The sequence below is a fragment of the Stigmatopora argus genome, chromosome 13 (genome assembly GCF_051989625.1).
Source record: "Stigmatopora argus isolate UIUO_Sarg chromosome 13, RoL_Sarg_1.0, whole genome shotgun sequence".
NCBI classification, from domain to species: domain Eukaryota; kingdom Metazoa; phylum Chordata; class Actinopteri; order Syngnathiformes; family Syngnathidae; genus Stigmatopora; species Stigmatopora argus.
Window position 1 is genome coordinate 2816977 of NC_135399.1, and position 27031 is coordinate 2844007.

General features: G+C 41.2%; 1 protein-coding gene across 1 annotated transcript in view; it reads right to left on the reverse strand.

Moving 5' to 3' along the window:
* LOC144087204 (aryl hydrocarbon receptor-like) overlaps window positions 1-27031 on the reverse strand; it is a 32261-nt gene continuing 5230 nt past the window's right edge. Inside the window, exons 3-9 of the mRNA XM_077617571.1 lie at window positions 21540-21672; window positions 16233-16366; window positions 10467-10669; window positions 10281-10390; window positions 8127-8268; window positions 6400-7972; window positions 1-2263 (exon numbers count right to left, since the gene is read on the reverse strand). Coding sequence (XP_077473697.1) covers window positions 2123-2263; window positions 6400-7972; window positions 8127-8268; window positions 10281-10390; window positions 10467-10669; window positions 16233-16366; window positions 21540-21672 — 2436 coding nt within the window. The 3' untranslated portion in view covers window positions 1-2122. The remainder of the gene's footprint in view (window positions 2264-6399; window positions 7973-8126; window positions 8269-10280; window positions 10391-10466; window positions 10670-16232; window positions 16367-21539; window positions 21673-27031) is intronic.

The following is a 27031-nucleotide window of genomic DNA, read 5'->3' on the forward strand; positions in this document are numbered from 1 at the left end:
TACCAAGCACAATAGTGTTTATTGATTATTATTATCCCGACTTTTTTTTTCAATTCAAGTAGGAGGGTCGATTAAAAATTTGGCATGAGAGCCATTTTTCAAGCCTCTTGACCTTTGCCATGGGTGACATAGAATAACAGAGAATCCAGCAATTTTTCAAAGTATTTTTTTTTCAGATTCTGAAAAAAAACAAAAGTAATGTACAATTTTCTTATTCCTGTTCTGCGGCCCGGTACCAAATTACCTCGATCGAACCCTCGACCCCAGAACTGTGAGGCCATGCGCTAACCACTCAACTCATAATACTTCAAACCAGTAGTGAGCAAGAAATTGTCTGATCCAAACATATAAAGCAAAAAAAACAAAAACTTATGGAACTCAACCACACAAGAAATCCACATAGAGTGGGTGCTGATTCTTCGCTCTTCCCCTTTTTGCGTGCATTTGAGAATGTATTTTGCTTTACAAGAAGCAAGAACTCATGTTTGACACTGAATAAACACATTATAAATTCATTCATTCATTTTCCAAATCACTTATCCTCACAAGGGTCACGGGAGTGATGGGGAGAGGGTACAGTCTTGTAGCCTATCCCAGCCAACTATGGCCAGCAGGCAGGGGACACTCTGAACTGGTGGCCAGCCAATCGCAGGGCACGAGGAGACAAGGGACAACCATTCACGCTCACATTCATGCCTAGGGGCAATTTAGAGTGTTCAACCAGGTGACCATGCATGTTTTTGGAATGTGGGAGGAAACCAGAGGACCTGGAAAAAAACCCACGCACCCGGATGAACGTGAAAACTCCACGGAGTGAGGAACGACCTGGGATCGAACCCTCGACCCCAGAACTGTGAGGCCGACGCGCTAACAAATTCTAAATAAATCCTCTAATTGGGGAAATTCAAAGCATTTAATTCCAAATATAACACCAACATGGTGAAAAAAAGAAACAAAGAAAAAAAACACAACTTTTTAGATACTGTATAATTCCACTGGAGAAATATAGAGAATACGAACTATTGTACGGAAGTATTTATGCGTGTGAGGGCTTGGATAGATGCCTACTTGTCTAGTTAGCATTTATCACGTTTTAAATAAATAAAGTACACACAAAAAAATCTGGGTTTGTTTGGACCTGATTGCAAAGCTGCTGCTTAAAATAAAGTGCAGAATATTATCCAAGCATCATATTTTTCATATTCTATACTTCCTTTTAAACATTTAATCTCAATGTTGAAAAGTAACAATTGTTACACAAATAAACAAAGCACCACATTCTTGTGGCAAGATTGAAAAGCGATTTGTTTGCTTGATTGTTTGATTTTCTTTTTATATTCTTGGATTGATGAAATGTAAATTGAAGCAATCTGCAGTATGGTCCTCACTTTGAAAACTTTTTAGGTAGACCTGCAATGAGGTTGAAAAAAAAATGCCATGGTACTGTTTTAACGTCAGCAAAAATTATAGAGTTTTCTTTCAGATTTTGTTTATATTTAGGAATATCTAAATGTTACGGTTAATGGTTTATATCAAGCCATTACTCTCTACTATCGCATTATAATTTTAAAAAGGCAGATTTTTTAATGGAGTTGACGTTTCAGGTTTATCTAAGGAACTGGCTGGTTAGTGTACGTTATCAACAGGAAGATCTGGAGAAATTTGATGGAAATATGGATAAAGTAAAAGTTGCATTTAGTGCTAAAAGCCTCCCTCCCTTTTTTTCGCCTGAGTGTCTGTACATTCATGAAGCGCAAACACCAAACCTCCAAACCTGTAGGTTCATCTGCAACTCCATCACTAAAATAAGAGAAAACCCTGAATCATCTGTCACATCTGTATTCCTTCACATAACTCTCTAACTGCATTATTGTAAACAAAGGACTCATGATAATATGACATGGAAAAATAATACAATTATCGCTCAGCCACCTTGCCCCCCCCCCAAAATCTGGGAAAATAACAGGAGCACATTTATTAGTTTTGTTTGTATGTTGTTTTATCTATGTCATAAGGCTGGTCCAGTTAGTATATGTAGGTGTGTGTGGGGAAGCAGGGTTACGTGTGTATGTGTGTGCATGCGTTTGTGTCTCTGGCCATTTTAAGTGCGGGGACCAGCTGGTCAGAGGTAGAAACCAGTGCCTGGTGGGTCGGGGAGACCAGGCAGAGTCTCCTTGCAGGGGAGCTGGACAGCAGGGGGCGTTGCACCATTCCCATTGGAGATTGCTGTGTATGCTGTGGTCAGGATGCGACCATTCTCCATCTGTACAGTCCAAAAGGTGAGAACAGAGGAGCAGGAAGTTATGTAATGTTATGCAATGCAAACTTATGTCTTTTTTTTAAATTACTTGGAGTCATCCCTTATTAGACGAACACACTATTATATATCACGTGCTATGCTATGTTGTCCTATGCTGTGCTATGCTCTGCTGTGCTATACAGTAATACCTCGATTATCGCGGTTAAAGGGGGGTCTGACCCCCCCCACGAAAAGTGAAAATCCGCGAAATAGGGTCACCTCTATTAATTTTTTTTTTATTCTTCACTGCTGAGTCGTAGTAATAAGAGTGGCTTCTGGTTACCGCGTGGATTTTCACATTTTTATGATCTTTATATATATTTTTTCTTCAGTGGTGCGTCCTAGTAGCAAGCGGAAGACAGGGGAATTGCTTCCGTTTGCAAGTTTCAGCATGGTTTTTCACATTTTTATGAACTTTAGAAGAAGAAAAAAATTAAAAATATATGCTATAGTAGACTAGACTAGACTAGACTAGACTAGACTAGACTAGACTAGACTGGACTGGACTGGACTGGACTGGACTGGACTGGACTAGACTACTGTCATCCTTCACCACTTTGCAGCCTCAACATTCGGTGCTTCAGTACAAAGTTTTTTTTATTGTAAGTATCCAACTAAAAATGTACAGAAAAATGTAAAAATTCACACTGAAACTAGCAAGCGGAAAACAGTTCCCTGTCTTCCGCTTGCCACACAGAAAAATGGCGAAAGATAGGGGACTGTCACTCAACTCAGCACCGAAGAAGAAAAATGGTGGAGAGTCGCTTTTATCCGCAGAGCTCTCTGAGTGGACTGGATGGCAGAGTTCCTTGGTGAGGGTGATTTTTTTTTCCAGAAATGCGAGCCACGAAGTGGACGGCCGGGAGCCTCGAGATCGCTGAGGTGATGGTGGAATTTCCCAGAAATGTTTCAAAGTGCAAGGTCCGCCCAACGTTACGAGGGACACTGTCTCCTTTGTCCGAAAATAGAGCTCTATGTGCGGCTCAGACAGGTGGAGGAGCAAAGTGGAAGTTGAATTTCCGTTTATGTACGGGCTGCGGGCAGACTCCGTTGCTCTAATACGAAAATATTACTCTCTGGGTGGGTAAGACGACTGGACGTCGCGAAGGAGCAAAGTGGAAATTTAATTTCCCCCAAAACAATGACCGCCATAAAGATGAAGAATGTGGTCTTAGTACTTTGAGAAAACTGAATAAATTTTCAATATGGGATGCAGTTTGCAACAATAGGTCCAGATGACTGGTGGCCATCGAATATGGAAATCATCTTGACAGTGTCATGTTCTTGTACAAAAGCATATTTGTTCATAAGAAGACAGCGGTCACAACTCCCCATAACCAAGTTCCTTGCCTTTGTCGAGAACCTCTCGCAAAAGCTCTTGCTGCCCCTACGATGCCTCCTGAAGATTCCATCAATGATCCAATGCCTCTTGAATCTGACGAAGAGGACTTGACTTTAACCTCCCAATAACGTGTTTATTTATTTAAATCAAGCGGAAAGGAACTATTTTCACTGTCAGTACAGTACTTAAAGTATTTACCGTAGGTTCACACCTATAGGGCGCACTACAAAGTCTAAAATTTTCTCTCAAATGAAAGGGGCGCCCAATGAGTCGGTGCGCCTTGTTTATGGGCTAAATTCAAAATTTTGTATGACCCTGACCGCGTGACTAACTGGTTTAATTTCCTGCCGACACGCTACTTATTGTAACTTGTTGCCTCCCTGCGTATTCCAAGCATTACTGAAAATCCATTCAAAACATCCCAGACGAGTGGCAAGGCACTTGACCTCCATATGCTTGTAGCGCTTTTAACCCTACATACAAAAACGGGCAGGCAGCATTGCTCAAGTTACGTGACGACTTAGAATGGATTGCAGATGCCTGGGGTAAAGTGCCGGCGATCACTGTAGTTTGAGCTTTCCTCAAAGCTGGAATCACTATTACGAAACCCGAAGGCGACAACTCTGACCCTGACAATGAGGGAACCGAGCATTCTTGGCGAACTCGCCCACTTGGCTGAGCTCATTATGTCAGATACAGATGAGGACTTTGACAGCATTGTAGATGTTTGAATACTTTGACTAGTATTTTTCGCGAATAGACATTACGTCAATAAAACAAAATCAAACTTAGTTTTGCTCCTGTTGCCTTTTTAAAAACATACGCTAGCATGCATGCTAACGTGTGTGTCATGCTAGCACAGCGCGTCCTTTGAAACGAAGCGCCTTTTGCATGGACAAAAAATAAAACACTCACAACTGAGGCGGCGCCCTTTCAGGCGGTGCGTCGTATAGGTATGAAAATACGGTACCGTATTTTCACGACTATATGGCGCATCGCATTTAAAGATGCAGTGTCAGTAACGAGTGCTATTTCTGTATTTGACCCACACAGGACGCACCGCTTTTAAAGGCGCACCGCTTCGCATTACCACTAGATGGTGCTGCGCTAAAGGGAATGTCAACAAAACAGTCAGATCAGCCAAACTTTATTAATAGATTACAAATCAGCTTTCCGACATCTCCATTCACTCCCAACATGAATAAACAAGTTTTTTTTATTTTCTTCGAGGTTAAAGTACTAGTATTATATATATATATATATATATATATATATATATATATATATATATATATATATATATATAGTTCGCAGTCTAGCTCTGAATGTTGTGTACGCCAATCTAGCGGCTGGAGTTCTTTTGTCAATCCAGCCGGAATGACGGCAAGCACCAAATTAGTGTGCTCGCTGTCATACTGGGTGTATTGACAAAACAACTACATATCCCAGCATGAATCGCGCACGGGGGAAAATGAAGTCGCAGGCTGCTTGCTGTAGTTGCGAGACCTGTAGAAGATGGTGTACCCTATCGACTGATTTATTTTATCTTATCGTGATAACAATTTTAATATTGGTCCATATATAAAGCGCACTGGATTATAAGGCGCCCTGTCTATTTTGGAGAAAATGTAAGACTTTTAAGTGCGCCTTATAGTCGTGAAAATAGGGTACATTGTTTTTTAAGATATAGATTATAATTAGAGGCAGCCCGGTGGCGCCAGTGGCGAGTGCGTCGGCCTCACAGATCTGGGGTCGCGGGTTCGAGTCCAGGTCGGTCCACCTGTATAGAGTTTGCATGTTCTCCCTGCGTGGGTTTCCTCCGGGTACTTTGGTTTCCTCCCACATTCCAAAGACATGCATGCTGAGTGGACACTAGATTGCCCCAAGGTATGAGTGTGAGCGTGCTAACTACTCAAACCACCGACCCGCCGATGATTGTACTTGAATACTGTATTTTCGTATAGGTGCGAAGACATATTGTACGGTAGTAACCTACTTCGCGGTTTTTCGATAATGGTGGCCATGTCTGGTTTACATTGTCTGCGAAATTCGAGGCATTACTAAATAAAAAAAAGGTTGTTTATTGAGCATTGCATTCATTCATTTTATAAATTCATTTTTCACAAGGGTTGTGAGGGGTACTTGAGCCTCTCTCAGCTGACGGGCACCAGGTGGGGGACACCCTGAATTAGTAGCCAACCAATTGCAGGGCACGAGGAAACGGACAACCATTCAAGCTCACATTACCCCCAAAGGGCAATTTAGAGTGTTTAACCAGCCTACATGGATGTTTTTGGCATGTGGGAGAAAACCAGAGTACCCAGAAAAACCCACGCAGGCCTGTGAAGAACATGCAAACCCCACACAGTGAGGAGCCACCTGGGATCAAACCCTTGACCCCAAGTGCTGTGAGGCTCACCTGCTAACCACTCCTCTGCCCAGCCACCTTGAACATTCCAACGGTTCATATAAAATACAACATTGAAATTGAACATAAAATTTACAAACTTGATGTGGAAATACGTACTACAAATTACTACAATTTTTTTGTTGTTGCAAATTTTATCTAATTTTTGTGTGATTTCTTTCAACAACAAAATCTTGATAATGACGACAGGGCCTATGTCCGATTATTATTATTATTATTATTATTATTTTGAAAACGAAAGTTGTGTTCATCATCAACTTTTCAAACTTTTTTCTACATCTCAAAACAAATGTGCAAATTGGTGTGTTTTGATCTCCATACTGTACTTACCTTTCCCTGATTGGGTTCAGGAGCCATGTCTGAGGCGACCATGCTGAAATGGTCCAATTGCCGACAAGGTTTGCTGACTCCCAGGATTTGCTCCAGCGAGGTATTCGGAGACTGGGATAGGCTGGAGATTACCTGAGCTAAGGGAACTGAGATCTGATCAGGCTGCCTGTTTTGGGTCATCCCTTGGAAAGATGTAACTGTGGACTCGGTCCTATGTTGGAGCGTACTACTACCAAACAAAACACCACCGTTGATGGAGTAATCTGAATTGCCAATATTGTCGATGCCATAATCCATGCAGCAATCTATCGACGTGTCTGCAAGATTGTTTTGGCTGTTATTGAGGCACGAACCAAGACTATCTCCCAAACCCTGCCACTGGGATTTTACTGCCGACTGCTCTGTCCTGGAAATGCTACTCAGTCCATTTAAGTTGGCTTCGTTTTGTTTGGTATGGCACTGTTGTGAGAGTTGGTTTTGCATCAGGGGCTGTTGCAGGTATCCTTGGTGCTGTTGGAGCGCCCTATTTACTTCTGAGGTCTTGCCATTGAAAACAGCCTGTTGTGAATTCATGTGTTGCAGTTGTATCCCTGCATTCATGAGAATGTTTTGGGCTGACCATTGTCCATTGGAGTCAGCTTCAACATTCCCCAATAGTTCTCCATTGGCTATTGTGTTGGGCAAGTGGTCACTCTGGTTGCCCCAGTTGTGCATCCCTTTGTCAGAGCACATGCTGAGGTGCTTTTGCATTTGCTGTGACAACTGAATGATGGGAGCCTTTCCAGCAACGGGAGGCTTATGGTGAGAAAACTGCATTTTCACATTTGTGTTTGAGGTGACCGTGCTTTCAGATACCAACACAGTTGCACTAACAGAGGGATTGGAAGGTAGCAATTGTCCTCCCTTGTCTGTGGAATCTGTCTTTCCTTCAATAGAGTCATAAATGTATGAAAGAATTTCATCATTTGTTAGTAGGTCGTCCAAGGTCGGAACACGTTCTGGGTCTATTTCAACCCGAATCATCCGCTCATCCAACAGGAGAAGCTCGAGATCCTCAGCGCTCAGCCCCAAACCCTCTAGAGCTCCAAACAACTCCCCATTTGAACAGCCACCATCTTCGGAATCTACAACCCCTTGGCCTTCCAAAGAGAGGGAGTCCAGAGTAGCAAGCAGTGGGTCAAAGCTGGTGCCTGGCTCTGTGACACTTTGATCCACCTCTCCATTGCTTCGTGTGTCCCAGCCTGTGTGCAAACTGGATTTCGAGTCAGAGAAGTCCATTTGGTCTCCAAAAAAGCTACTGTGAAAGGTGATTTTGGGTTCCAGGGCAGGCTGGCAAACATACACCGATTCATCCTGGCTCATAAGGGCTCCAAGAAGTGATCCTGGATCCAGACCATCTCTTAACAGCCTGTCAGCCCGGCTCTTTTTTGACTTACTACCGTTCTTCTCAGGAACACCATCTCTGAAGCACGCAATGGGATGGTTGGACTGGTAGAGCAAAGCTTCGCCTGTAGCGTATGTAAAGGGTAAATGCATGGAGCGCTTCCGCAAGTGTTCTCCTCCCTCTTCATCCCTGCATAACAGAAATCATGATTATTTAAGTAGAACTTTTATGGTCTTAAGTATCCTTCAAGTTGAAGTTCTGAAAGTAGTGTTCCATATATTCCAAATATTTCAATGACCATAACATTTTTTACTTTTGAATTTAACAGTAAATAAAAACATACAAAAGGGGCCTCTGGGTAGCAATGATGTAGTCGGGTTTGCCATTTTTGTAAACCAGACGAGCGTTGGCTTGCACCCATTTCCAACGATTTTCCTTGGTGAGCAGCCTGAATACCGTCAATCCACTCTCCCCAGTCTTCATCACTACAACACAAACACATACAGTGAATGTTGTTGCACCTGCTGGCAGTTGGTTTTAATCTTGTGCTTGTTTATTTGTTTTGCACATTGAATAAAGTACTTTCACCCTTGATCCACACTGGCAAAAGTAACATATCTGGCCTCTGAGGTATTTGTCCTCATAATGTGTTAGTGCTGGCTCATCTGTGATGCTTTGCTTTTACAGTGGATTTATAGACCCCCTCCCCTTCCTATTTTCTTCTCCTGCAGATCAACAGCTTTACTCAATCTGCTCCATAATCCCATTGGATTACTAACAAAAGCAGTTTTAATAACTCTCCGACTGGCTTGTACTGTGTATCCCCAACTTTTTTGACAAGACTATGTTCAAAAGACAGTGTTCTATACTGTATATATTTTGGAAGACATATAAGAGCCATATCAGATGAAACACAAATAAATATGAAACCACAAAAAAAATAAAAGCCTGATATAAGCATTCTAATGAAGGCAACACATGTTGTATGTATGTACCTATACTAGCCTACTATCAAAATGATTAAGTTGACTACAAATACATCATGATTGATGATGAACATGATTAAATGTTTATTTTCCCTGCTGTGCATTTTGTGGAGAACTGCTAATCCTCTGACTACTCTCTCGTACGATGCCTCCTCAAGTTTAACTTCATTACAATTTTAATGAATTATGTTTCATTGATTTGATGAAATTAAAGAACTGCAATAAAGGAATCCAATTTTTGATGTCATTTGTTTTCCACCGTTTATTATCTCCTTGGTTGGAACAAAATTTACAGCAGTAGTGGAGTTTGGAGAGCCATCCTCTCTTTAGATCTATTTTTGCGGTCGTCGCATTTCTGCAGAAGTACATAATGCATTCACATGTTTTCTCTCTTTCCCAACTGGGTAGGTACTTGGCTGTAAATGTAGCATGCCTTACCTGGAAATGTCTTTCTACATGATTCTTTTTGTTATTTGACAACTTCTAATTACAAAGCGAACATTCAGGCAACCCTTTCGAATGGGCAATGAATGCAAATGATTTGGTTCAAGAAACGTTGAATCCTTTGTTTTCTTCAGTTATTTTTCTCTTTTCCCTTTGGGATTTATGGCCAATCATACAGTCACAGGTTTGTTTACAAGAGGCACCTGCCTAGCATCCCGCCCTGCTGATAGAAACGTGTGTTGCAGGATATGACGCAAATCTTTGTTGACAGAAATATTGAAAAATACTATTTATTCTACTCATTCTTACAGCATTGAAAAATGAAAAGAATGTTTGTGTCATGTTTGTCATCCTGCAGAAATCATATTGAAACAAAAAATATATTTCTCTCCAACATTTTTAAATATTTTTGAAAAAGCTGCAAGGAGCCACTAGGATAGTGCTAAAGAGCTCCAGAACCTATGGTTGCCGACACCCGTTCTAGCATTTTCTTCAGCGTTGCTTGATTTGGAGTCAGAATTTTTTTTTTGATTTTGAACATGAGATCGATCTTTCAGAGGTTGATCAGAAATATAAAAGCACCAGTAAAGTCAATATAACACAGAAAGGTACAAACGCAAATATGTATCTGGAGTTTCATCAGCAAGGCAAAATGATAAGCCAAAAGAAGGACATAAAAATTCTGGAAAATAAAAGTGCATTTAAGTGACAATTGCAGCTGTCTATAATTTGTGTGTATTGCTCTTGGTGATCCACAGACATCTGGGCCGTCGCTGAATAATAAATGGAAACAGGCTTGCAAATTAGGCAAATAAGCCTTGCATGGTGCTTTGTCATGTGAAGAGGATAAACACTGCAAGATTTTGACAAAAGAAAATATTACTCCAGGGGTTGATAAGCAATAAGCACAGCAGCACCACTATTCAGTGCCACGGTGAGTTAATTGGACCATTTCCTCATTCTATGCTGGTCCATGAAACTATATTGCGAAACATGAAACTGAAACATGTATGGCTGACTTAATCATTAGTACCATGAGTTGTGCATTGCGATTAAATGAAACTTACTTCTGACATGATTCTCTGCACAGTAGAGCATATCAGCTGCATGGATGAACTGATAACCAGATCCTCGAACCCTCAGTTCAGCCTCTGTGTACCCCAGGACTATCTTACCCCTGAAGGGACAAATAGTTCATTAATTTTCTTTTTACTTGTTACCTTCCTCCACTGAAACCAAAATTCTAAGCCTACTTTGCATCACAAGCCAATGGTGTAAAGTCCAGCTTGTGCTTCGTTCTAAAGATCATGTTTTTGGTCCTTATCTCCAATATGGATGGAGGCTGTAAAGGAGTTGCAATAGCAAAAAGTGCAAGTTGTGGTGGTGACTTTCCTCCGTTCTCTTGCTGCTGGTTCTGTCCGTGTAGAAATTTGAGCCTGCCCTGGAAATTCAAAGCCTGTAAAAAAGAGAAAGTTGATGTCAGGTTCACCATTAGACATTCCCAAATTCATGCACAAATAAAGAGGAAAAGACAATCATCTGGATTTTTACTTGCAAGGAGAACGACCGTTGAGACAGCCTCCCAACTCCGTACTGAATTTACACATATTTTCTGTTGTTTTAACACATTCGAGTCCCTTGATTACAATGTTCGTCTCAAATCTAAGAGGAGGGTTGGAAATTCAAGTGAGACGTCAATAGTTATAGGTCAAAACCGATGAAGGTCGGGAAGTTTTGTAGAGCCTGTGGTGGATACAGGTGCAGTTCCCAGATTAGATTTACAGCACTCCATGGCTTTCTGGATCCTCTTTGTTTTGTCCACTCCAAGCAGTCCAAGGCATAATTTAGTCTAACCAAGGTTTTCAGGGGCAAAGTTTGTACTTCGTTGCAAGCAAGTATGATACTAAGAATGATGAGCAAAGCAAGTTTAATAGTGAAGCAAAGCGTATTCTTCGTTGCAGGAAAATTTGTAATATTGTGAAATAAAATCCTGAAAGTTGACGTGTGACCAGCATGTCACTCCAAAGCATTGTATCGTAATTGGAAAAATTATTAATACCCTTGAACTTTTCCCCAATTTTTTATGACCACAAACTTAAATATATTTAATGAAATGAAAGACAAACACAAGATTGCATACAATTGTGGAATAGAAATAAGATTATTCATGATTTATGTTTAAAAATGACAATGTAGCACTTTAAACTGCTATTCATAGTTCAAAGTATGAGTGCGTTTTCTATTTTTCAGAAAACAAAAAAAAGTGGCTGTGGATTTCTTTCCAGTTTTTCTACTAAGCTTTATTTGCCAAATTTGCTATTACCTTCTATTGTGGAATATTGAGGCGCCTGTTAGTCTAGATAACACCTATTGTGGCAGGGTAGGGCTGGCCTTAAAGATATCAGACATTGCCAAAACGATGACGAAAGAGGGCAGATGTCCTTCACATTCTTTTTGTACTGTGCACAGACGTCAGACACAATTGCAAAGGACGGCGGATGTCCTTCACTGGACTATGCTCAAGCTTTAAAAGACGCCAAGTTTTTCAATAAAGTAGGTATTGCTTCCTGTCTGCAAAGAGCGTGTTGTGCATTTTTCCACTCCAATACTTCTTAGAGTCATCATGTCAACAATCTGGTAAGGCCTCTGCAGCTCCCACCTGAGACTTGAGTAATAGTGGAAGTGTTTTTATTTAATTGAACGTCAGACAGGTGGAGTGGCAACAGTACGGCAATCACCATCAGCCACGTTTAAAGGTGCAGTGGACGCACCACAATGTCGGCGATCAACTCATCTTTTTTTACCGTCATTTGCATCTTGAGTTCAGTGTAAGTGGACTTTTCTATCCAGCTCACGATTTTCTTGATTTCGTCCCAGTACCTGCTCTGCGCACCTCTCATTAGATTCCATGCCCAAAAGATCACCAACTGCCCCCCTACTGACACTGTCCCGCAACTAAAAATCCCAGTGCCTAGGAAGGGACGAGGGCATTATAAAAGACATTACACATCCCGGGTTCCACCACTTAGAACTGCTGCCCTCTGGCAGGCCCTACAGGGCCAGAACAGAAAAACAGATTCAACAACAGTTTCTTCCCAAGAGCCGTCACCATACTCAACTCGAGTTCTGCACCTAGGAGGACCAAATCAAGACTTAATGCTAACCACTTAGTCACTTTTTATCTACTTATTTATGTGACTGCTTATTCATGTAACTTGTACTTATCTTTGTCGACTTCTACTTATTTATTATGTTGACTAATTTATCTAATATTTATTTATTGATTATTTATTTATCATCACTTTACAGTTGTACCTCGACATACGAGCTTAATTCGTTCCGAGACTGAGCTCGTATGTCGATTTACTCATAACTCAAATGAACGTTTCCCATAGAAATAAACTAAAAACAAATTAATCCGTTCCGACCCTCTGAAAAAACACCCAAAACAGGAATTTGGATTGGAAAAACATTTTTATTTGTTCTAATTCACCATTTATTAACAAAGTAACAAATAACTAGTGGTTTAATAGTACGAAAATGTGTTTAATATTGCTAAAATTAGACAGATTATGCAGAGAGGAGAGAGACGGACAGAGAGGGGGGAGGGGGTGGACTTATTGCACGGCAACGTGCTCGTAAGATAACATGAACAAATATAAATGAACTTGGATTACGATGCAGAAACACTCCAAAAAAAGGTTTAATCTAACTTTACACGAAAACTGAATTCTAATTTTGTTTTAAATGTTGATACCTTTCTTCTCCTGGGTTGGCTCTAATTGCCCCGCCTCCACCCTGACTTTCAGATGCAACCTATCGAGGGTTGTTTGCTTTTGTATTCCCTTCAAAATATTCCCAAAATGATGCACACAAATGTCCTCACAATAGGATAACGCACGACCACTTGCCAACGAGAAATAGTATATACTCCTCGTATTAGCGATTGATCCGCCATTCGCACTGTCTAACGGAAAAAAAAACACTGAAAAAAATGCAAGTCTCCGCCCAGTGCTCATTACACGAGGGAGTTGCGACCAGAACGACTGTGCCCATGATGTTCTTATGAGCAGCCTCTCGCGTCCGCTGTATGCTCGAATATCAAAATTTGTCTCGTACCTCAAGATAAATATTTGCCCGAAATTTTACTTGTATCTCAAATTGCTTGTATGTCGAGGTACCACTGTATATTGATTATCTATGTTTGTTTGTTTGTTGTTGAGTCCTTAGACTCACCAAGTTGTGCGCGTTCAACAACGTGCCACTGAACGTCTCCAAAACCAGTGAACTGATCCTGGACTGACGGAACAAGGCCGCTCTGCTCTGCTGATTTCACTTGGACTACTTATTTATTTATGACTGATTATTTATACATCTGTTTTTGTTGTTGTTGTATTTGTGCACTTTGTGGTGAAGCTTTAAATCTCATTATACCTGTATAATTTTTTTTTCCAAAATGGCGCCGTTCAAGTGGCAGGAGCTCCCTCAGTCCACACTCGTATTCTGTGTTTTTACAGCTTTTTAAAAAATCTTTTGTTTTTACGTTTTATTGTTTTCTAATAATTTACTTTATACTTTAATGTTGTACGACTTCACTTTCAAGACTTGACTCCTCAAGTTGTGCGAGAGGCAGTCTTTGTTCTATTAGTTTAGTTTCTCTCTGCAAATTCTGGACATTTTTGGGACCCATTCAGCCATGCTGTCTTACACAAGGGATCAGCTGTTAGCGCTACGCAACACCTGGATGCCCCTGGACATCCCCGCAGAGTTAAAGCGGAAGAGAAGAGGATGCAGAGCTGGACAAAAATGTCGGGAGAAAAAGCGTTGCTTCAGACCCAGCATTCCATCTATTATTATGGGGAATGTAAGATCTCTCCCCAATAAGATGGAAGAGCTAATGGCGCTTACCAACCTACAACGAGATTATCGGGAGTGCTGTATTATGTGCTTCACGGAGACCTGGCTGAATGAACTAACACCGGACTCTCTCGTCTCCTTGGATGGTTTTCAGCTGGTGAGGGCGGACAGAAAAGCTGAGGAGAGCGGTAGGAGGTGGGGGACTAGCTGTTTTAATAATAGCAGATGGTGTAACCACGGGCATATTACAGTGAAGGAGCAACTTTGCACTCAAGAAAGCTAGTAGCTGTTAGCATCAGGCCGTTTTACATCCCCGGGAGTTCCCGCAGGTTATCGCGATAACTGCGTATATACCTCCTTCCGCCGATGCAGCAGTCGCTCGTGAGCTACTTCACGCTACTGTGTCGCGGCTGCAGACGTCACACCACCAGTCTCTCCTTATCTCCGGTGATTTTAACCATGCTTCCTTGGCTTCTACTCTCCCCACCTTCACTCAGTATGTGAAGTGCCATACCAGGGAACACAAAACTCTGGAACTGCTGTATGCCAACACAAAGGATGCATACAGCTCAGTCCCCTTCCCCTCAATGGGCCGCTCAGACCACAACCTGGTCCGTCTGATCCCCACCTACATTCCGATGGTGAGGAAAACCCTCTGCAGTTTTCCTGTCGTCCAGGCACTGGTGTGGAAGATGCTACCACCTACCTTGATGCACAGGTCTCTTTCACACCTGGAGAACACGGGAAGCACGGTGAGAATAATGTTTTTTGACCTCTCCAGTGCGTTCAACACCATTCAGCCAGTACTACTGAGAGGTAAACTGGAAGAGGCTGGAGTAAAGCACCACCTAGCTGCATGGATCATCAACTTTCTCACTGACAGACCACAATATGTAAGACTCCAGGACTGTATGTCTGATGTAGTAGTTTGCAGCACCCGGGCCCCACAAGGCACGGTGATCACCCCATTCCTCTTCAGCCTGTACACATCGGACTACAAACACAATATAGACACCTGCCATCTCCAGAGGTTCTCTGACGACACCGCTATTGTTGGACGTGTGATGGACGGGAACGACTTGGAGTAAAAGAGAGTCTTCACAGCCGTTGTTGACTGGTGTAGGCAAAACCACCTCTACATCAATGCCAGTAAGACAGGAAATTGTGATCGATTTTCGGAGGAAGGCCCAACAGACCACTCAGGTGAACATCCAGGGTACAGACATTAAAATCGTGGAGAAATTTAAGTGCCTGGGTGTTGACCTCAACAACAAACTGGACTGGTCCACAAACATAGATGCCCTGTACAAGAGGGGCCAAAGCCGCCTCTACCTACTGTGGAGACTACGGTCCTTTGGAGTGTGCAGGACACTGAAGAACAATGTCATGGCTCTCTTGAGTTCCCAGTTATTTCTACAACTCTGATTTTTCCCTGATACTTTGTGACAAAGAAGTATCTGTTCCAATCACTCTATCAGGGAAAAATCAGAGTTGTAGAAATAACTGGGAACTCAAGACAGCCATGACATTATGTTCTTCACAAGTGTATGTAAACTTTTGACCACAACTGTATATATACAACTTTTATATGTATGTCGCGTCATTGTTCTGCAGTGAAATTCTTCTTCTATTAATTATATATTATACATATTTATATTTATATCTCAGAACTGTGAAGCCGATGCACTAATCACTCATCCACTGGGCTGCCCATTTTGAACATTTTTTGTTAGGGTTGGTTGGTTTTGTTATTCCTTTTCCCTGTGTGTGTTTGCTTTTCGCCTCTTGTGTCCCTACTGGCTCCCCTTTCCTCTCGTAACCAGCTGTGTGTATTTTGTGATTAGCCCCTGTTCTGTCTATTTAAACCCTGTGTCTTTGTTAATCATTGTCAGATTGCCTGCTTAGCTTACTCATGCCACGTTGCTCTGCTATGCTCCTTGTCCCACGTTCCATGTTTCCCCATGTCTTTCACGTCAGGTTTGATTTTGTATATTGATTTTTAAGTCTTTGTTATTTTCTAAGACTCCTGCCTTAAGTGATTAAAGTTTTTTTAGAGCACTCCATTCCTCGTCCATTGCCTACTTCCCTGCATTTGGGTCCAACCACTCAACATTCCATGCTCGACATCACCAAAGACGTAATAATTTTACAGCAAGACCTACCAGGAACCCAGAAGAATTATCCAGGAGGCAACGGAAACGGCACACAAAACTCCTCTCAAGGAATGACGAGTTCTCTGGAGGAAGTTGCTCAGGGTTGTAGGTGACCAAGGATGAGGTGCTGTCCGGCTCCATTTCTATGAATGCAAAAAAGGTAATTTGATGGGAAATCCAGCACAAAACATGAGAAATGTGTTATGGTATGCTTTCATATACAGTATACAGTAAGACCTTGACATACGAGTGCCCCAACATACGAGGAATTTGAGATACGAGTAAAATTCTGAGCAAATATTTGCCTTGAGATACGAGCATACGAGACAGCCAGGTGGCCGAGACGTGAAGGCTGCTTAAGAGAACAGCATGGCACTGTCTTTCTCGCCGCAACTCCCTCGTGTAAAGATACCATCAAACAATGGGTAGAGCGTTACATTTTTCCCGTGTTTTTTCCTCGTTAGTCAGTGCAGAATAAAGGGAACAAGAATGGGTTCAAAACAAGCAGGGGGAATGAACAGTTGTGCAAAGAAAATGCGTATGATGACAATATTAAGCACGAAATATTTGAAAAATATGAGTGTTGCACGCGTGGCGGAGCTTGCTCGCCAATATGAAAGGAGCACCCGGTCAAGTTGGCAAGTGGTCACGCGTTATCCTATTGTGATGATATTTGTGTGCGTAATTTTCGGAATATTTTGAAGAGAAGACAAAGCAAACAACCCTCGATATGTTCCTTTTAAAAACTCTGGCTGAAAGTCAGGGTGCAGACGAGGCAAAAAGAGCCAACCCAGAAGAAGAAAGGGAAAAAAATGAATTAAGTTTAGTGTAAGGTTAGATTAAATTTATTTTTTAGTGTCCAAGTTCATTTAAATTTGTTTATGTTATGTTACAAGCGCGTTGCCGTGCAAAAAGTCTCTCTCTTTCTCTCCCCCTCCTCCCACACTCCGCATTGTACTGAATAATGTCTCTTTTTAGTATTCAACATCATAACCACCAGATAGTTATTAGTTACTCTTTTAGTAGATGGCGAATTAGAACAAATAAAAATATGTTTTTCCTTTCCAATATCCTCTTTTTTGGTGTTTTTTTTCAGAGGGTGAGAACGAATTAATTTGTATTTAGTTCACTTCTATGGAAAAAGTTGATTTGAGATACGAGTAAAAGAGATAAAAACAAATTATTTGTCTTCCCAGAATCTCTGAATCATACTTAAATCTTTGGTTCAATGATTAATTCCCACAACAATAACACTTGGCTTGGATCAAGAGTTCGTGTCGGAGCTCTGAGCTTGAAAACATTGCTAAAAACTACTGTGGTCAAAAGAAACAGACATAAGCATCTTACAATCAAAATACAGATGGGGACCACTTCACCTTGTAACCCCGCTGAAGATTACGAGGTCATGTGACCTGACCTGAGGCACAGTCTTATGGCTTACAGCCTAAACTATGTGTACTTAACCGTCTGATTTTGAATTCCCAATCTGTTTGTCAACATGGACTCTTTGTTGTAGTTAAGTGTTACATAACCGCAATTATCCAAGATTTAGCGTCTTAAATTTGAGGAAGCAAACAGATGCATTCCAAAGTTTCAGGAGAAAAAATGTTGAGCTAACATGTAAGGGATGGAGCCATCTTACAGTCACTTAGAAGCATTCTCTGACTCAGCATGATTAAAAGAATGTTGTTGCACATGCTTTTGGATCTTGGGGTAGTTTAGCAAGTGCCAGACCTTGGAAGGCCTCAGCATGAACAGCCATCAATAGTATTTAGTTTCCCCTTCTTCCCCTAGTTCTATTGACGTAGTCTCTGTAGTTTTTCATTGTGACATGGTATTGATCATTGATTCATTTTCAATAACATACATCCTTGGTGTTGATCAGTTCTGAGCAAATGTTTTCAATCGAGGGCCACATGATTTTCTTTTCTTTTCCTGAAATAATAAGCCGGACCAACAATAAATTTAACGTATTATCTGGCAGCATTGCGAACAAGTGGTTAGCACGTCCATCTGAAAGTTATGAGATCGAGTGTTCAATCCCTGGATGAAGTTTGCGTTTTCTCCCTGTGACTATGTGGCTTTTCTCCAGGTAGTCGGGTTTCCTCCCAAATCCCAGAAATATGCATGGTTGCCTGGTTGAACACTAAATTGTACCCAAGTATGAAAGTGAGCATGAATAGTTCTTTTCATTGTGCCCTGTGATTGGCTGCCAACCAACTCAGGGTGTCCCTCGCCTACTTCCCAAAGATGGGTGGGAATATATATATTCATTGATTCACTCATTTTCTGAAACTCTTATCCTTATAAAGGTCGTGGGGAGTGATGGAGCCTATCTCAGCCTACTCGGGGGACCCCCTGAATTGGTGGCCATCCAATCACAGGGCACAAGGAGACAGACAGCCATTCACGCTCACGCTCATTCCTAGGGCAAATTTAGAGTGTTCAACCAGCCTACCGTGCATGTTTCTTGGATGTAGGCGGAAACCTGAGTTCTCGGACACAAGCAACAGTCACATGGAGAACACGCAAACTTTAACCAGGGATTGAACCCTTGATCTCCGCCAGAGTCAAATTTATTGTTCATCCACCTAAGACCCAAGAACTCTGATGCTGACGTGATAACCACACAGGCATAGGACCGCCTATATATACGTATATCTCTCTCTCTCTATATATATAGTATATATATATATATATATATATATATATATATATATATATATATATATATATATATATATATATATATATATATATATATATATATATATATATATATATATATATATATGGCATGGCATGGCATTCTGCACTGACTAACTGACTAGCTTGCTCGCTAATACGAGGAGTATACTACTTCACAAGTGGTCGTGCGTTATCCTATTCTGAGGACATTTGTGTGCATCATTTTCGGAATATTTTGAAGGGAAGACAAAAGCAAACAACCTTCCATGAGTTCCTTTTAAAATCTCTGTGAAATCCATCTAATTTTAGTACTATTAAACATAACCAGTAGTTATTTGTTACTCTCTTAATAGATGGCGAATTAGGACAAGTAAAAATGTTTTTCCATTCCAATATCCTGTTTTTTGGATTTTTTTTTCAGAGGATTGAAACGAATTAATTTGTTTTTTTGTTCATTTCTATGGGAAACGTTGATTTGAGATACGAGATTCAAGACTTGCTTTTAACCAATCAGATTTCGAGTTGGCCACAATGCTTTTTCGAAGGCATTGTCATTTTGCTGGCTTGGGGATTCGTCATTGCTTTCACCAACTATTATTGGCTAGCTATAGAGTAGGCGGGCAAAAGCCAGAATGAGGCAGCCAGACTAGCAAACTCCACCCACAATGGCCGACGCAGGAAAATAAATGGATTTGGTTGCAGATTTGCTCACAAAGCTATTTTCCAGACTGACTTTTCCAGAAAAAATGGACATCATTTAGAAAGGGCGGTCAACTCCGAAGCTAGCAAGCCTGTTACAGCCGGGAAAAGGGTGTGTCTGCCACTTTCAGTTCGCTAACTACGAGAGAGCTACCAAACTGTATTTGGAGCGTGCTGCACAAGCAAATATATTGTGTTGATTTAAAGCCATTTTCAAGACAGAGTATGCTGGAAATATGACAGGACAGGCTCGACTTTCATCATTAGCTTTGGTGGCGATAGAAAAGAAGGAAGAAAGAAAGGAGGATGGATATTGTGTACAGTTAAAAAGGATTTTTGGTGAGTATAATATGGCTATATTCCTAAATAATATTTCAATTGTGGGCCCGATTCTGATATCTGAAAAGCTCCAGTGTTTGTATTTAATCACTAAATGCTGCCAGGAAGTGGATTTTACCCCATTTTACCCCAGTTTAATTTTTGCAGTTTCGCCATTGACGTCCATCGCTGTCTTTTCCCGGGGAAATCACCCCCCTGGCCTGGTTGTAATGTCTGAAAAGCTCCAGTATTTGTATTCAATCACTAAATGCTGCTAGGAAGTGGATTTTACCTCATTTTAGTGCATTTTTGCCGTTTCACGTATGGACGTATATGGACGTATCGACGTTCATCGCTGTCTTTTTACCGGGGAAATGATAATCCGGGCCCGGTTCTGATGTCTAAAAAGCTCCAGTATTTGTATTTAATCAATAAATGTTGTTTTCGGCTGGATTTTACCCCATTTTCGGGCAATGTTTGCCCGTACGCCATTGACGTTCATCGTTGTCTTTTCCCGGGAAAATCACCCCCCTGGCCTGGTTTTAATGTCTGAAAAGCTCCAGTATTTGTATTTAATCATGAAATGCTGCTAGGAAGTGGATTTTACCCCATTTTTGAGCATTGATTTATTGATTATTTTTATGTGTCGCAGCTGTAGCTGAAGTAGAAGTTTTATAGCCATGAAATAATTTTTAAGGGTTGGATTGATACGTTGAAGGCGCTACGAGAAAATGCACGGACCGCCACTTTCTTTGCTGCATATAATTATGCATTATTCACACAGACATAATCAATCCATTACTTGAGATCACATGCAGTGATAAGGTCTAGTTGTCCAGCTTGGGTCACAAAATGGCTTGGATCTTGAAATCCTGATAAAATATCTATTGACAAAATAAGATAAATGATTTCTGCTAATGTAAGTAGCAATCGGAGTGACTACATAACATATAACTTAACAGTATATGATGACATTAGAAGTCATTATTGGAAAAAAAACATTGAATCAATATGTAGCTGGGCTATCATTCCACTTACTGTTTACATCTATAAAAATAATCTTTCTAGGAAGCAAACCATTACCTAGAAAATAATGTATTTAGATTAAATAATATAAATCAGCGCAAGTAATTTAAAGAAGGAAGAAAGAAAGGAGGATGGATATTGTGTACAGTTAAAAAGGATTTTTGGTGAGTAAAATATGGCTATATTTCTAAATAATATTTCAATTGTGGGCCCGGTTCTGATATCTGAAAAGCTCCAATGTTTGTGTATGTGTATGTATGTATATATATATATATATATATATATATATATATATATATATATATATATATATATATATATACATATATATATATATATATATATACATGTATACATATATACATATATACATATATACATATATACATATATACATATATACATATATACATATATACATATATACATACATATATATATATACATACACACACACACACACTCACTCACACACACACACACACACATACATTTCACCCTCTTGCTACTGCAACAAAGTGAATTTCCCGAGTACAGGATGAATAAAGTTTAATTTAATCTAATCTAATCTATGAGACTATCAACCTTGGGGTGAGTCCTGACTGATAGTGGATGGTGCTGGGGGAGGTGGATTCAATGCCCAGTGTAAGTTTCTCCTTAGTTCCTGCTGGTCTTCTGTGTGGACAAGCTCATACACACTCTGGTGCATGACGTCCGTCTGGGGGGAAAAAAAGGAAGTGTGAAGTTAGATCTGAGCCACAATTGATATACAACATCATACTAGATAACTGGTATTTCAGCTAGTTGATGGATAGAAAAAACTGGAAGTCTCTTAATACAAGAGTCCAATTTTAGTGACATATAAGCCTAGATCTGTGATTCCTAAACCATTGTTTAATTGTATTCTCTTCAGTTAGCAATTCCAGGAATATATATATAGTAAGGGTAGTCAAATACAATACACCAGTGGTGTGCCGTCAGGGCCTTCAAGGCCTTCTCTGCTGGCCTAAGAAATATCTGAATCATATATTATATTTTGGCCATCAATACTTATTAAATACTTTCAAATTGTCTGTTAGCTTCCTTTCATTGCTTTCCCCCCTAGTTGCACTGCTTCCAGATGTGTGTTTTCATATTGAAGCATTTAACCAATCACATTTCAGCCATTATTTGTTGCCAGGGTCAGAAATCTGCCTCAAGGCCTTCACAATCAGTTCTGCAGGCTCTGCTGCATTAAACAAGCGTCGATAAGACTGTTGCTTTAACCAATCAGATTTAAAGTTGGCAACACCACAATGCCTTCTCGCAGGCGTAGGGATACGTCATTGCCTTTTCACAGGCGTAGGTATACGTCATCGCTTTCACCAACTATGATTGGCGAGTGATAGAGTGGACTAGCCAGAGCTACCAAACTGTATCTGGAGCGAGCTGCACAAGCAAATATATTGTTGGGTTGATTTAAAGCCATTTTCAAGACGGACTTTTCAAGAAAAAAAAGCTGGACATCATTAAGAAAGGTCGGACAACTCCAAAGCAAGCAAGCCTGTCACAACCGGGAACAAACATTTTCAGCACTAAATCGAATAAAAACGTATGCCAGAAATACGACAGGACAGGCTCGACTTTCAGCATTAGCTTCGACGGCGATAGAAAAGAAGGAAGAAAGAAAGGAGGATGGATATTGTGTACAGTTAAAAAGGATTTTTGTTGAGTAAAATATGGCTATATTCCTAAATAATATTTCAATTGTATGAGGTTATTATTGATTATTTTGATTATTATGTGTCGCAGCTGTAGCTGCAGTAGAGGTTTTATAGCCATAAAATAGTTTTTGCTGAAGGCGTCACTAGGAAATGCATGGACCGCCACTGCAAATATTACATCGTAAATAGGTCTACCTTGTCCTATTGAACTGGCTCCGATTTTACACTGAATAATTCTATCAATGCAAGACAAGGTTAAATAAGCTTTCACTTGTGTTGAGCATTTCTACAATACCCAAAGCTCTCTGACACTGTCCCATCATAAACGTATTGATGATGCAACATGAGGAGCAACAGCAGTTCAATATTTTTCTCAAGGATACATATAGACATAAATTCAAAGGTGGATGAGTGAACCTCCGAACCTTGTGATTGGTAGACACCTACCAACTGATTTAAGCTGCACCGAAAAGTAAATAGACCAGTTGCATAATGGCATCAGAGAGTTGCATTATTGGTGTTGCTGTAGTTTGGATTGTTAACATTAAGGTGGGGAGCATCGTATTTTTGGTGAGAATGTAGGTAACTGGTGTGTTTTTCCATAAAATCGTGATGAAATGAACAATAATCATGAGTTGTGAAGGTGGATAGAAGGTAGAGCAGTGGTCCCTAACCACCGGTTCACTGCCAGGTACTGGTCTGTAAGCCACTTGGCGTCGGCCTGCCAGATAAATAAATATTAACATTTTAAATCTAATGCAAACAGTGCAATGTCAACGCTCAAAAATGGAGATCCTGAGCGAATGGTGCGCTGGACCACAGTGTTCTTAGATCAGAAAGACAGTCTCCAACCCAATCAGATCATAAATACTAGTTTGGCGGGAACCCACCCAATTTGTCAACACTGCTCCACCTAGGGACGCAAACCCTCATTCATGTACCCTTCATACAAAATATATATGGCTGGCGTTTTCCAGATTTTGACGTGTCACTGCTCTACCGCCAACCTTTTCAGCTGGCCCACATCCAAGTCGCCGCTGCTCTCAGTCACGTAGACCTGCCAATCTCAGTCGACCCCATTTCAAGAGTACCCTTGTCCCATTTCCGAAGTATTTCTGGAGTGAATGCGATTCACGCAAAATTGATATAAAATGTGAAAAAAAGCATAGGACAATTTAAATCAAACTGTTATTATCATGTTTTTTTACATTACCGTATTTTCACGACTATTCGGCGCATCGTATTTTTAGCCGCAGTGTCAGTAACGAGTGCTATTTCTGTATTTTAAACACATAAAGCACGCACCGTTTTTTTAGACGCATATATATTATATATGGATGAACATCGAAACGCAATAGCGCTGGCTACCGGAAGCAGCCTATTTCCGGGTTCCGGTGCGCAGTGACTGCTGGGAAATATAGTTCTTGCACGCTACACCCACACGCTAAAAACACGCAATTAAAAAGGCAACGGAAGCAAAACTGAGTTCGGTTGTACTTTATTTAGACATTTTACAACTTACTCACGTCATCATCACCCACAAATCCATCAAAGTCCTCATTTTCTGTGTCCGAATTAAACAATTTCCCAAATGAGTCTTCCAAAACGCCGGGTCCAGCGTTTGTAGTTCTCAAGCCTCCGGGAATGACGGCAACCTCCGAGTTAATATTATATATATATATATATATATATATATATATATATATATATATATATATATATATATATATATATATATATATATATATATATATATATATATATATATATATATATATATATAGTTCTATATATATATATAGTTCGCAGTCTACCTTTGAATGCTCCGTTGACGCCAACATCTAGCGGCAGGGTTTCTTTTGTAAATACAGCCGAAATGATCATACTGGGTGTATTGAAGCACTGGGTGTATTAAGAACTCGATATCCCAGCAGTCACTGCGCAGTACTTTATCTACGGGAAATAGTAGAGTCTGGGGCTGCTTGGCGTAGTTGTATATATATATAGTTCACAGTCTAGCTTTGAATGCTCTGTTGACGCCAACATTTCTTTTGTAAATATAGCCGAAATGATGGCGAGGACCAAATTAGTGTGCTCGCGCGACGTCATACTGGGTGTATAAAGAACTGGGTGTATTAAGAACTCGATATCCCAGCAGTCACTGCGCAGTACTATCTACGGCAGGGGTCTCAAACTCGCGGCCCGCGGGCCAACTGCGGCCCGCGGGACGATAATTTGCGGCCCCCGTCTTAATATGAAATATCGATTTTTTTTTTAATTTTTTTTTTTTTTTTTTTTTTTTTTACCCCTTTCCCCATGATGGCGCCGTTTAAGTGGCAGCCAGTGGCAGTAGCTCTGTCCACTCATGTTTTTCTTGTTTTACAGCATGTTTTACATGAAAAATTAGAGGGAACATTGACATGCACCTGCTTGTGGCAGGTGTGATACTGGTGTGCCGATAGCGAGCAATGATGATGTCGTGACCGGATGATTCGCCTAAAGACGTTTCGCCGACGGACGTTTGACAGACGGACAGGTCGTACTAGTATTTGTTAGTTTAATGATTAAATACAAATACTAGTATTTGTATTTAATCATTAAACGCTGTTTTCAGCTGGATTTGACCGAATTTGAGAGCATTTTGAGCCGTTTGGCGAATGGACGTCTATAGACGTTTTTTTGCCTCCATCGCGATATCATCCAGTATTTGTATTTAATCATTAAATGCTGTTTTAGGATGGATTTGACCCGATTGCTGTCATTTTACGGCTCGGTTCTGCTACATCTGCCTGCCCAAGAGTGCTTATTCCCGGACTGCCATTGATGGTAGACGAACATTGATTTTTACTATAATTTGGAAAACACCGGCGGCGGGCCGGATTAAAAATCCTAACGGGCCGTATATGGCCCGCGGGCCGAGGTTGAAAAACTTGTACACACACGATCCGGCGGGGCGAGCGTTCGAATCCCGTTTCGGCGAAACCTCCGTTCGGCCGAATGAACGTTCGGTGGAACGTCCATTCGGCGACCTGCCCGTCTGTCAAACGTCCGTCGGCGAAACGTCTTTAAGCGAATCATCCGAGTACCGATGATGTCGCTCACACTGGTACTCAGTGCGCTCAGGGAGGTTGTCTTTCTGCTCAGACCAACAAAAAATTAGAGGGAACTTTGGTTCGGAGCTGAATGAACCAATCACGGTGAGGTATACGGCTCTGGAGGGCGGGACATCGGCCGGGCTGTCCAGTGCCTCGCTCACTCACTCATTCATTCCTCCAATCAGCTGGGCGGAGGAGAAGCCGTGAGGCCGATCACTCCGCTCGGCGCGCACACTCCTCCGCTGCTCTCAGCATAGAACTGAATGAGGCGCTATGATCCGTGATCCAGCCTGTGTCAGTGTCTGTAGCCATCTCCGCGATTGAAACGGAGAGCGAAAGTGCACATGCGCCACAAACCCGCGCGACTGAATGTGAAAGATCAACCCGAGACTCATTCCAAGTGGAAAAACATATTACAGAGCCCCAGAGATGTCTCTTTCAAAGCCTGCCGTGAAGAGAAAGGTCGGTGATGAGCACAGACAGTTTCAAGAAAAGTGGGGAGTGCAATATTTCTTTGTTGAACACAGGGGCACCCCGACGTGTCTCATTTACACTGAAAAAGTTGCGGTGCACAAGGAATACAATTTGAAACGTAATTGTACTATGAGACATGCTGAGGAGTACGAAAAATACCAGGGAGATGAGAGAGCCAACCAGGTTGCCAGTCTTAAAACACGTCTTCTGAGGCAACAGGATCTCTTCAAGAAGGCTACCAAAGACAGTAATCCAGCAGTCAAAGCTAGCTACGCCGTTTGTGAGTTGATTGATCCTGTGCTAAGTGATCCCAAATGGCTCATGGACTTGGCTTTTCTTGTTGATATCACACATGAGCTTAATGTACTGAACAAGAAGCTACAAGGCCAGGGGCAACTTGTCAGTGCTGCCTATGACAACGTGAGAGCATTCTGCACTAAACTTGTGTTATGGAAAGCCCAGCTCTCTCAGACAAACCTTTGCCATTTCCCAGCATGCAAGGCTCTCGTGGATGCAGGCACACCATTCAGTGGTGAGAAGTATGTTGAGGCCATTTCGAAGCTACAGGAGGAATTTGATCACAGATTTGCAGACTTCAAGACACACAAAGCCACATTTCAAATTTTTGCGGACCCCTTCTCCTTTGATGTGCAAGATGCCCCTCCTGAGCTTCAAATGGAGCTCATTGACCTGCAGTGCAACTCTGCACTCAAAGCCAAGTTCAGGGAGGTGAGTGGAGAAGCAGACAAGCTTGGGCAATTTTTGAGAGAGTTGACCCCCAGCTTCCCTGAACTTTCCCGAAGGT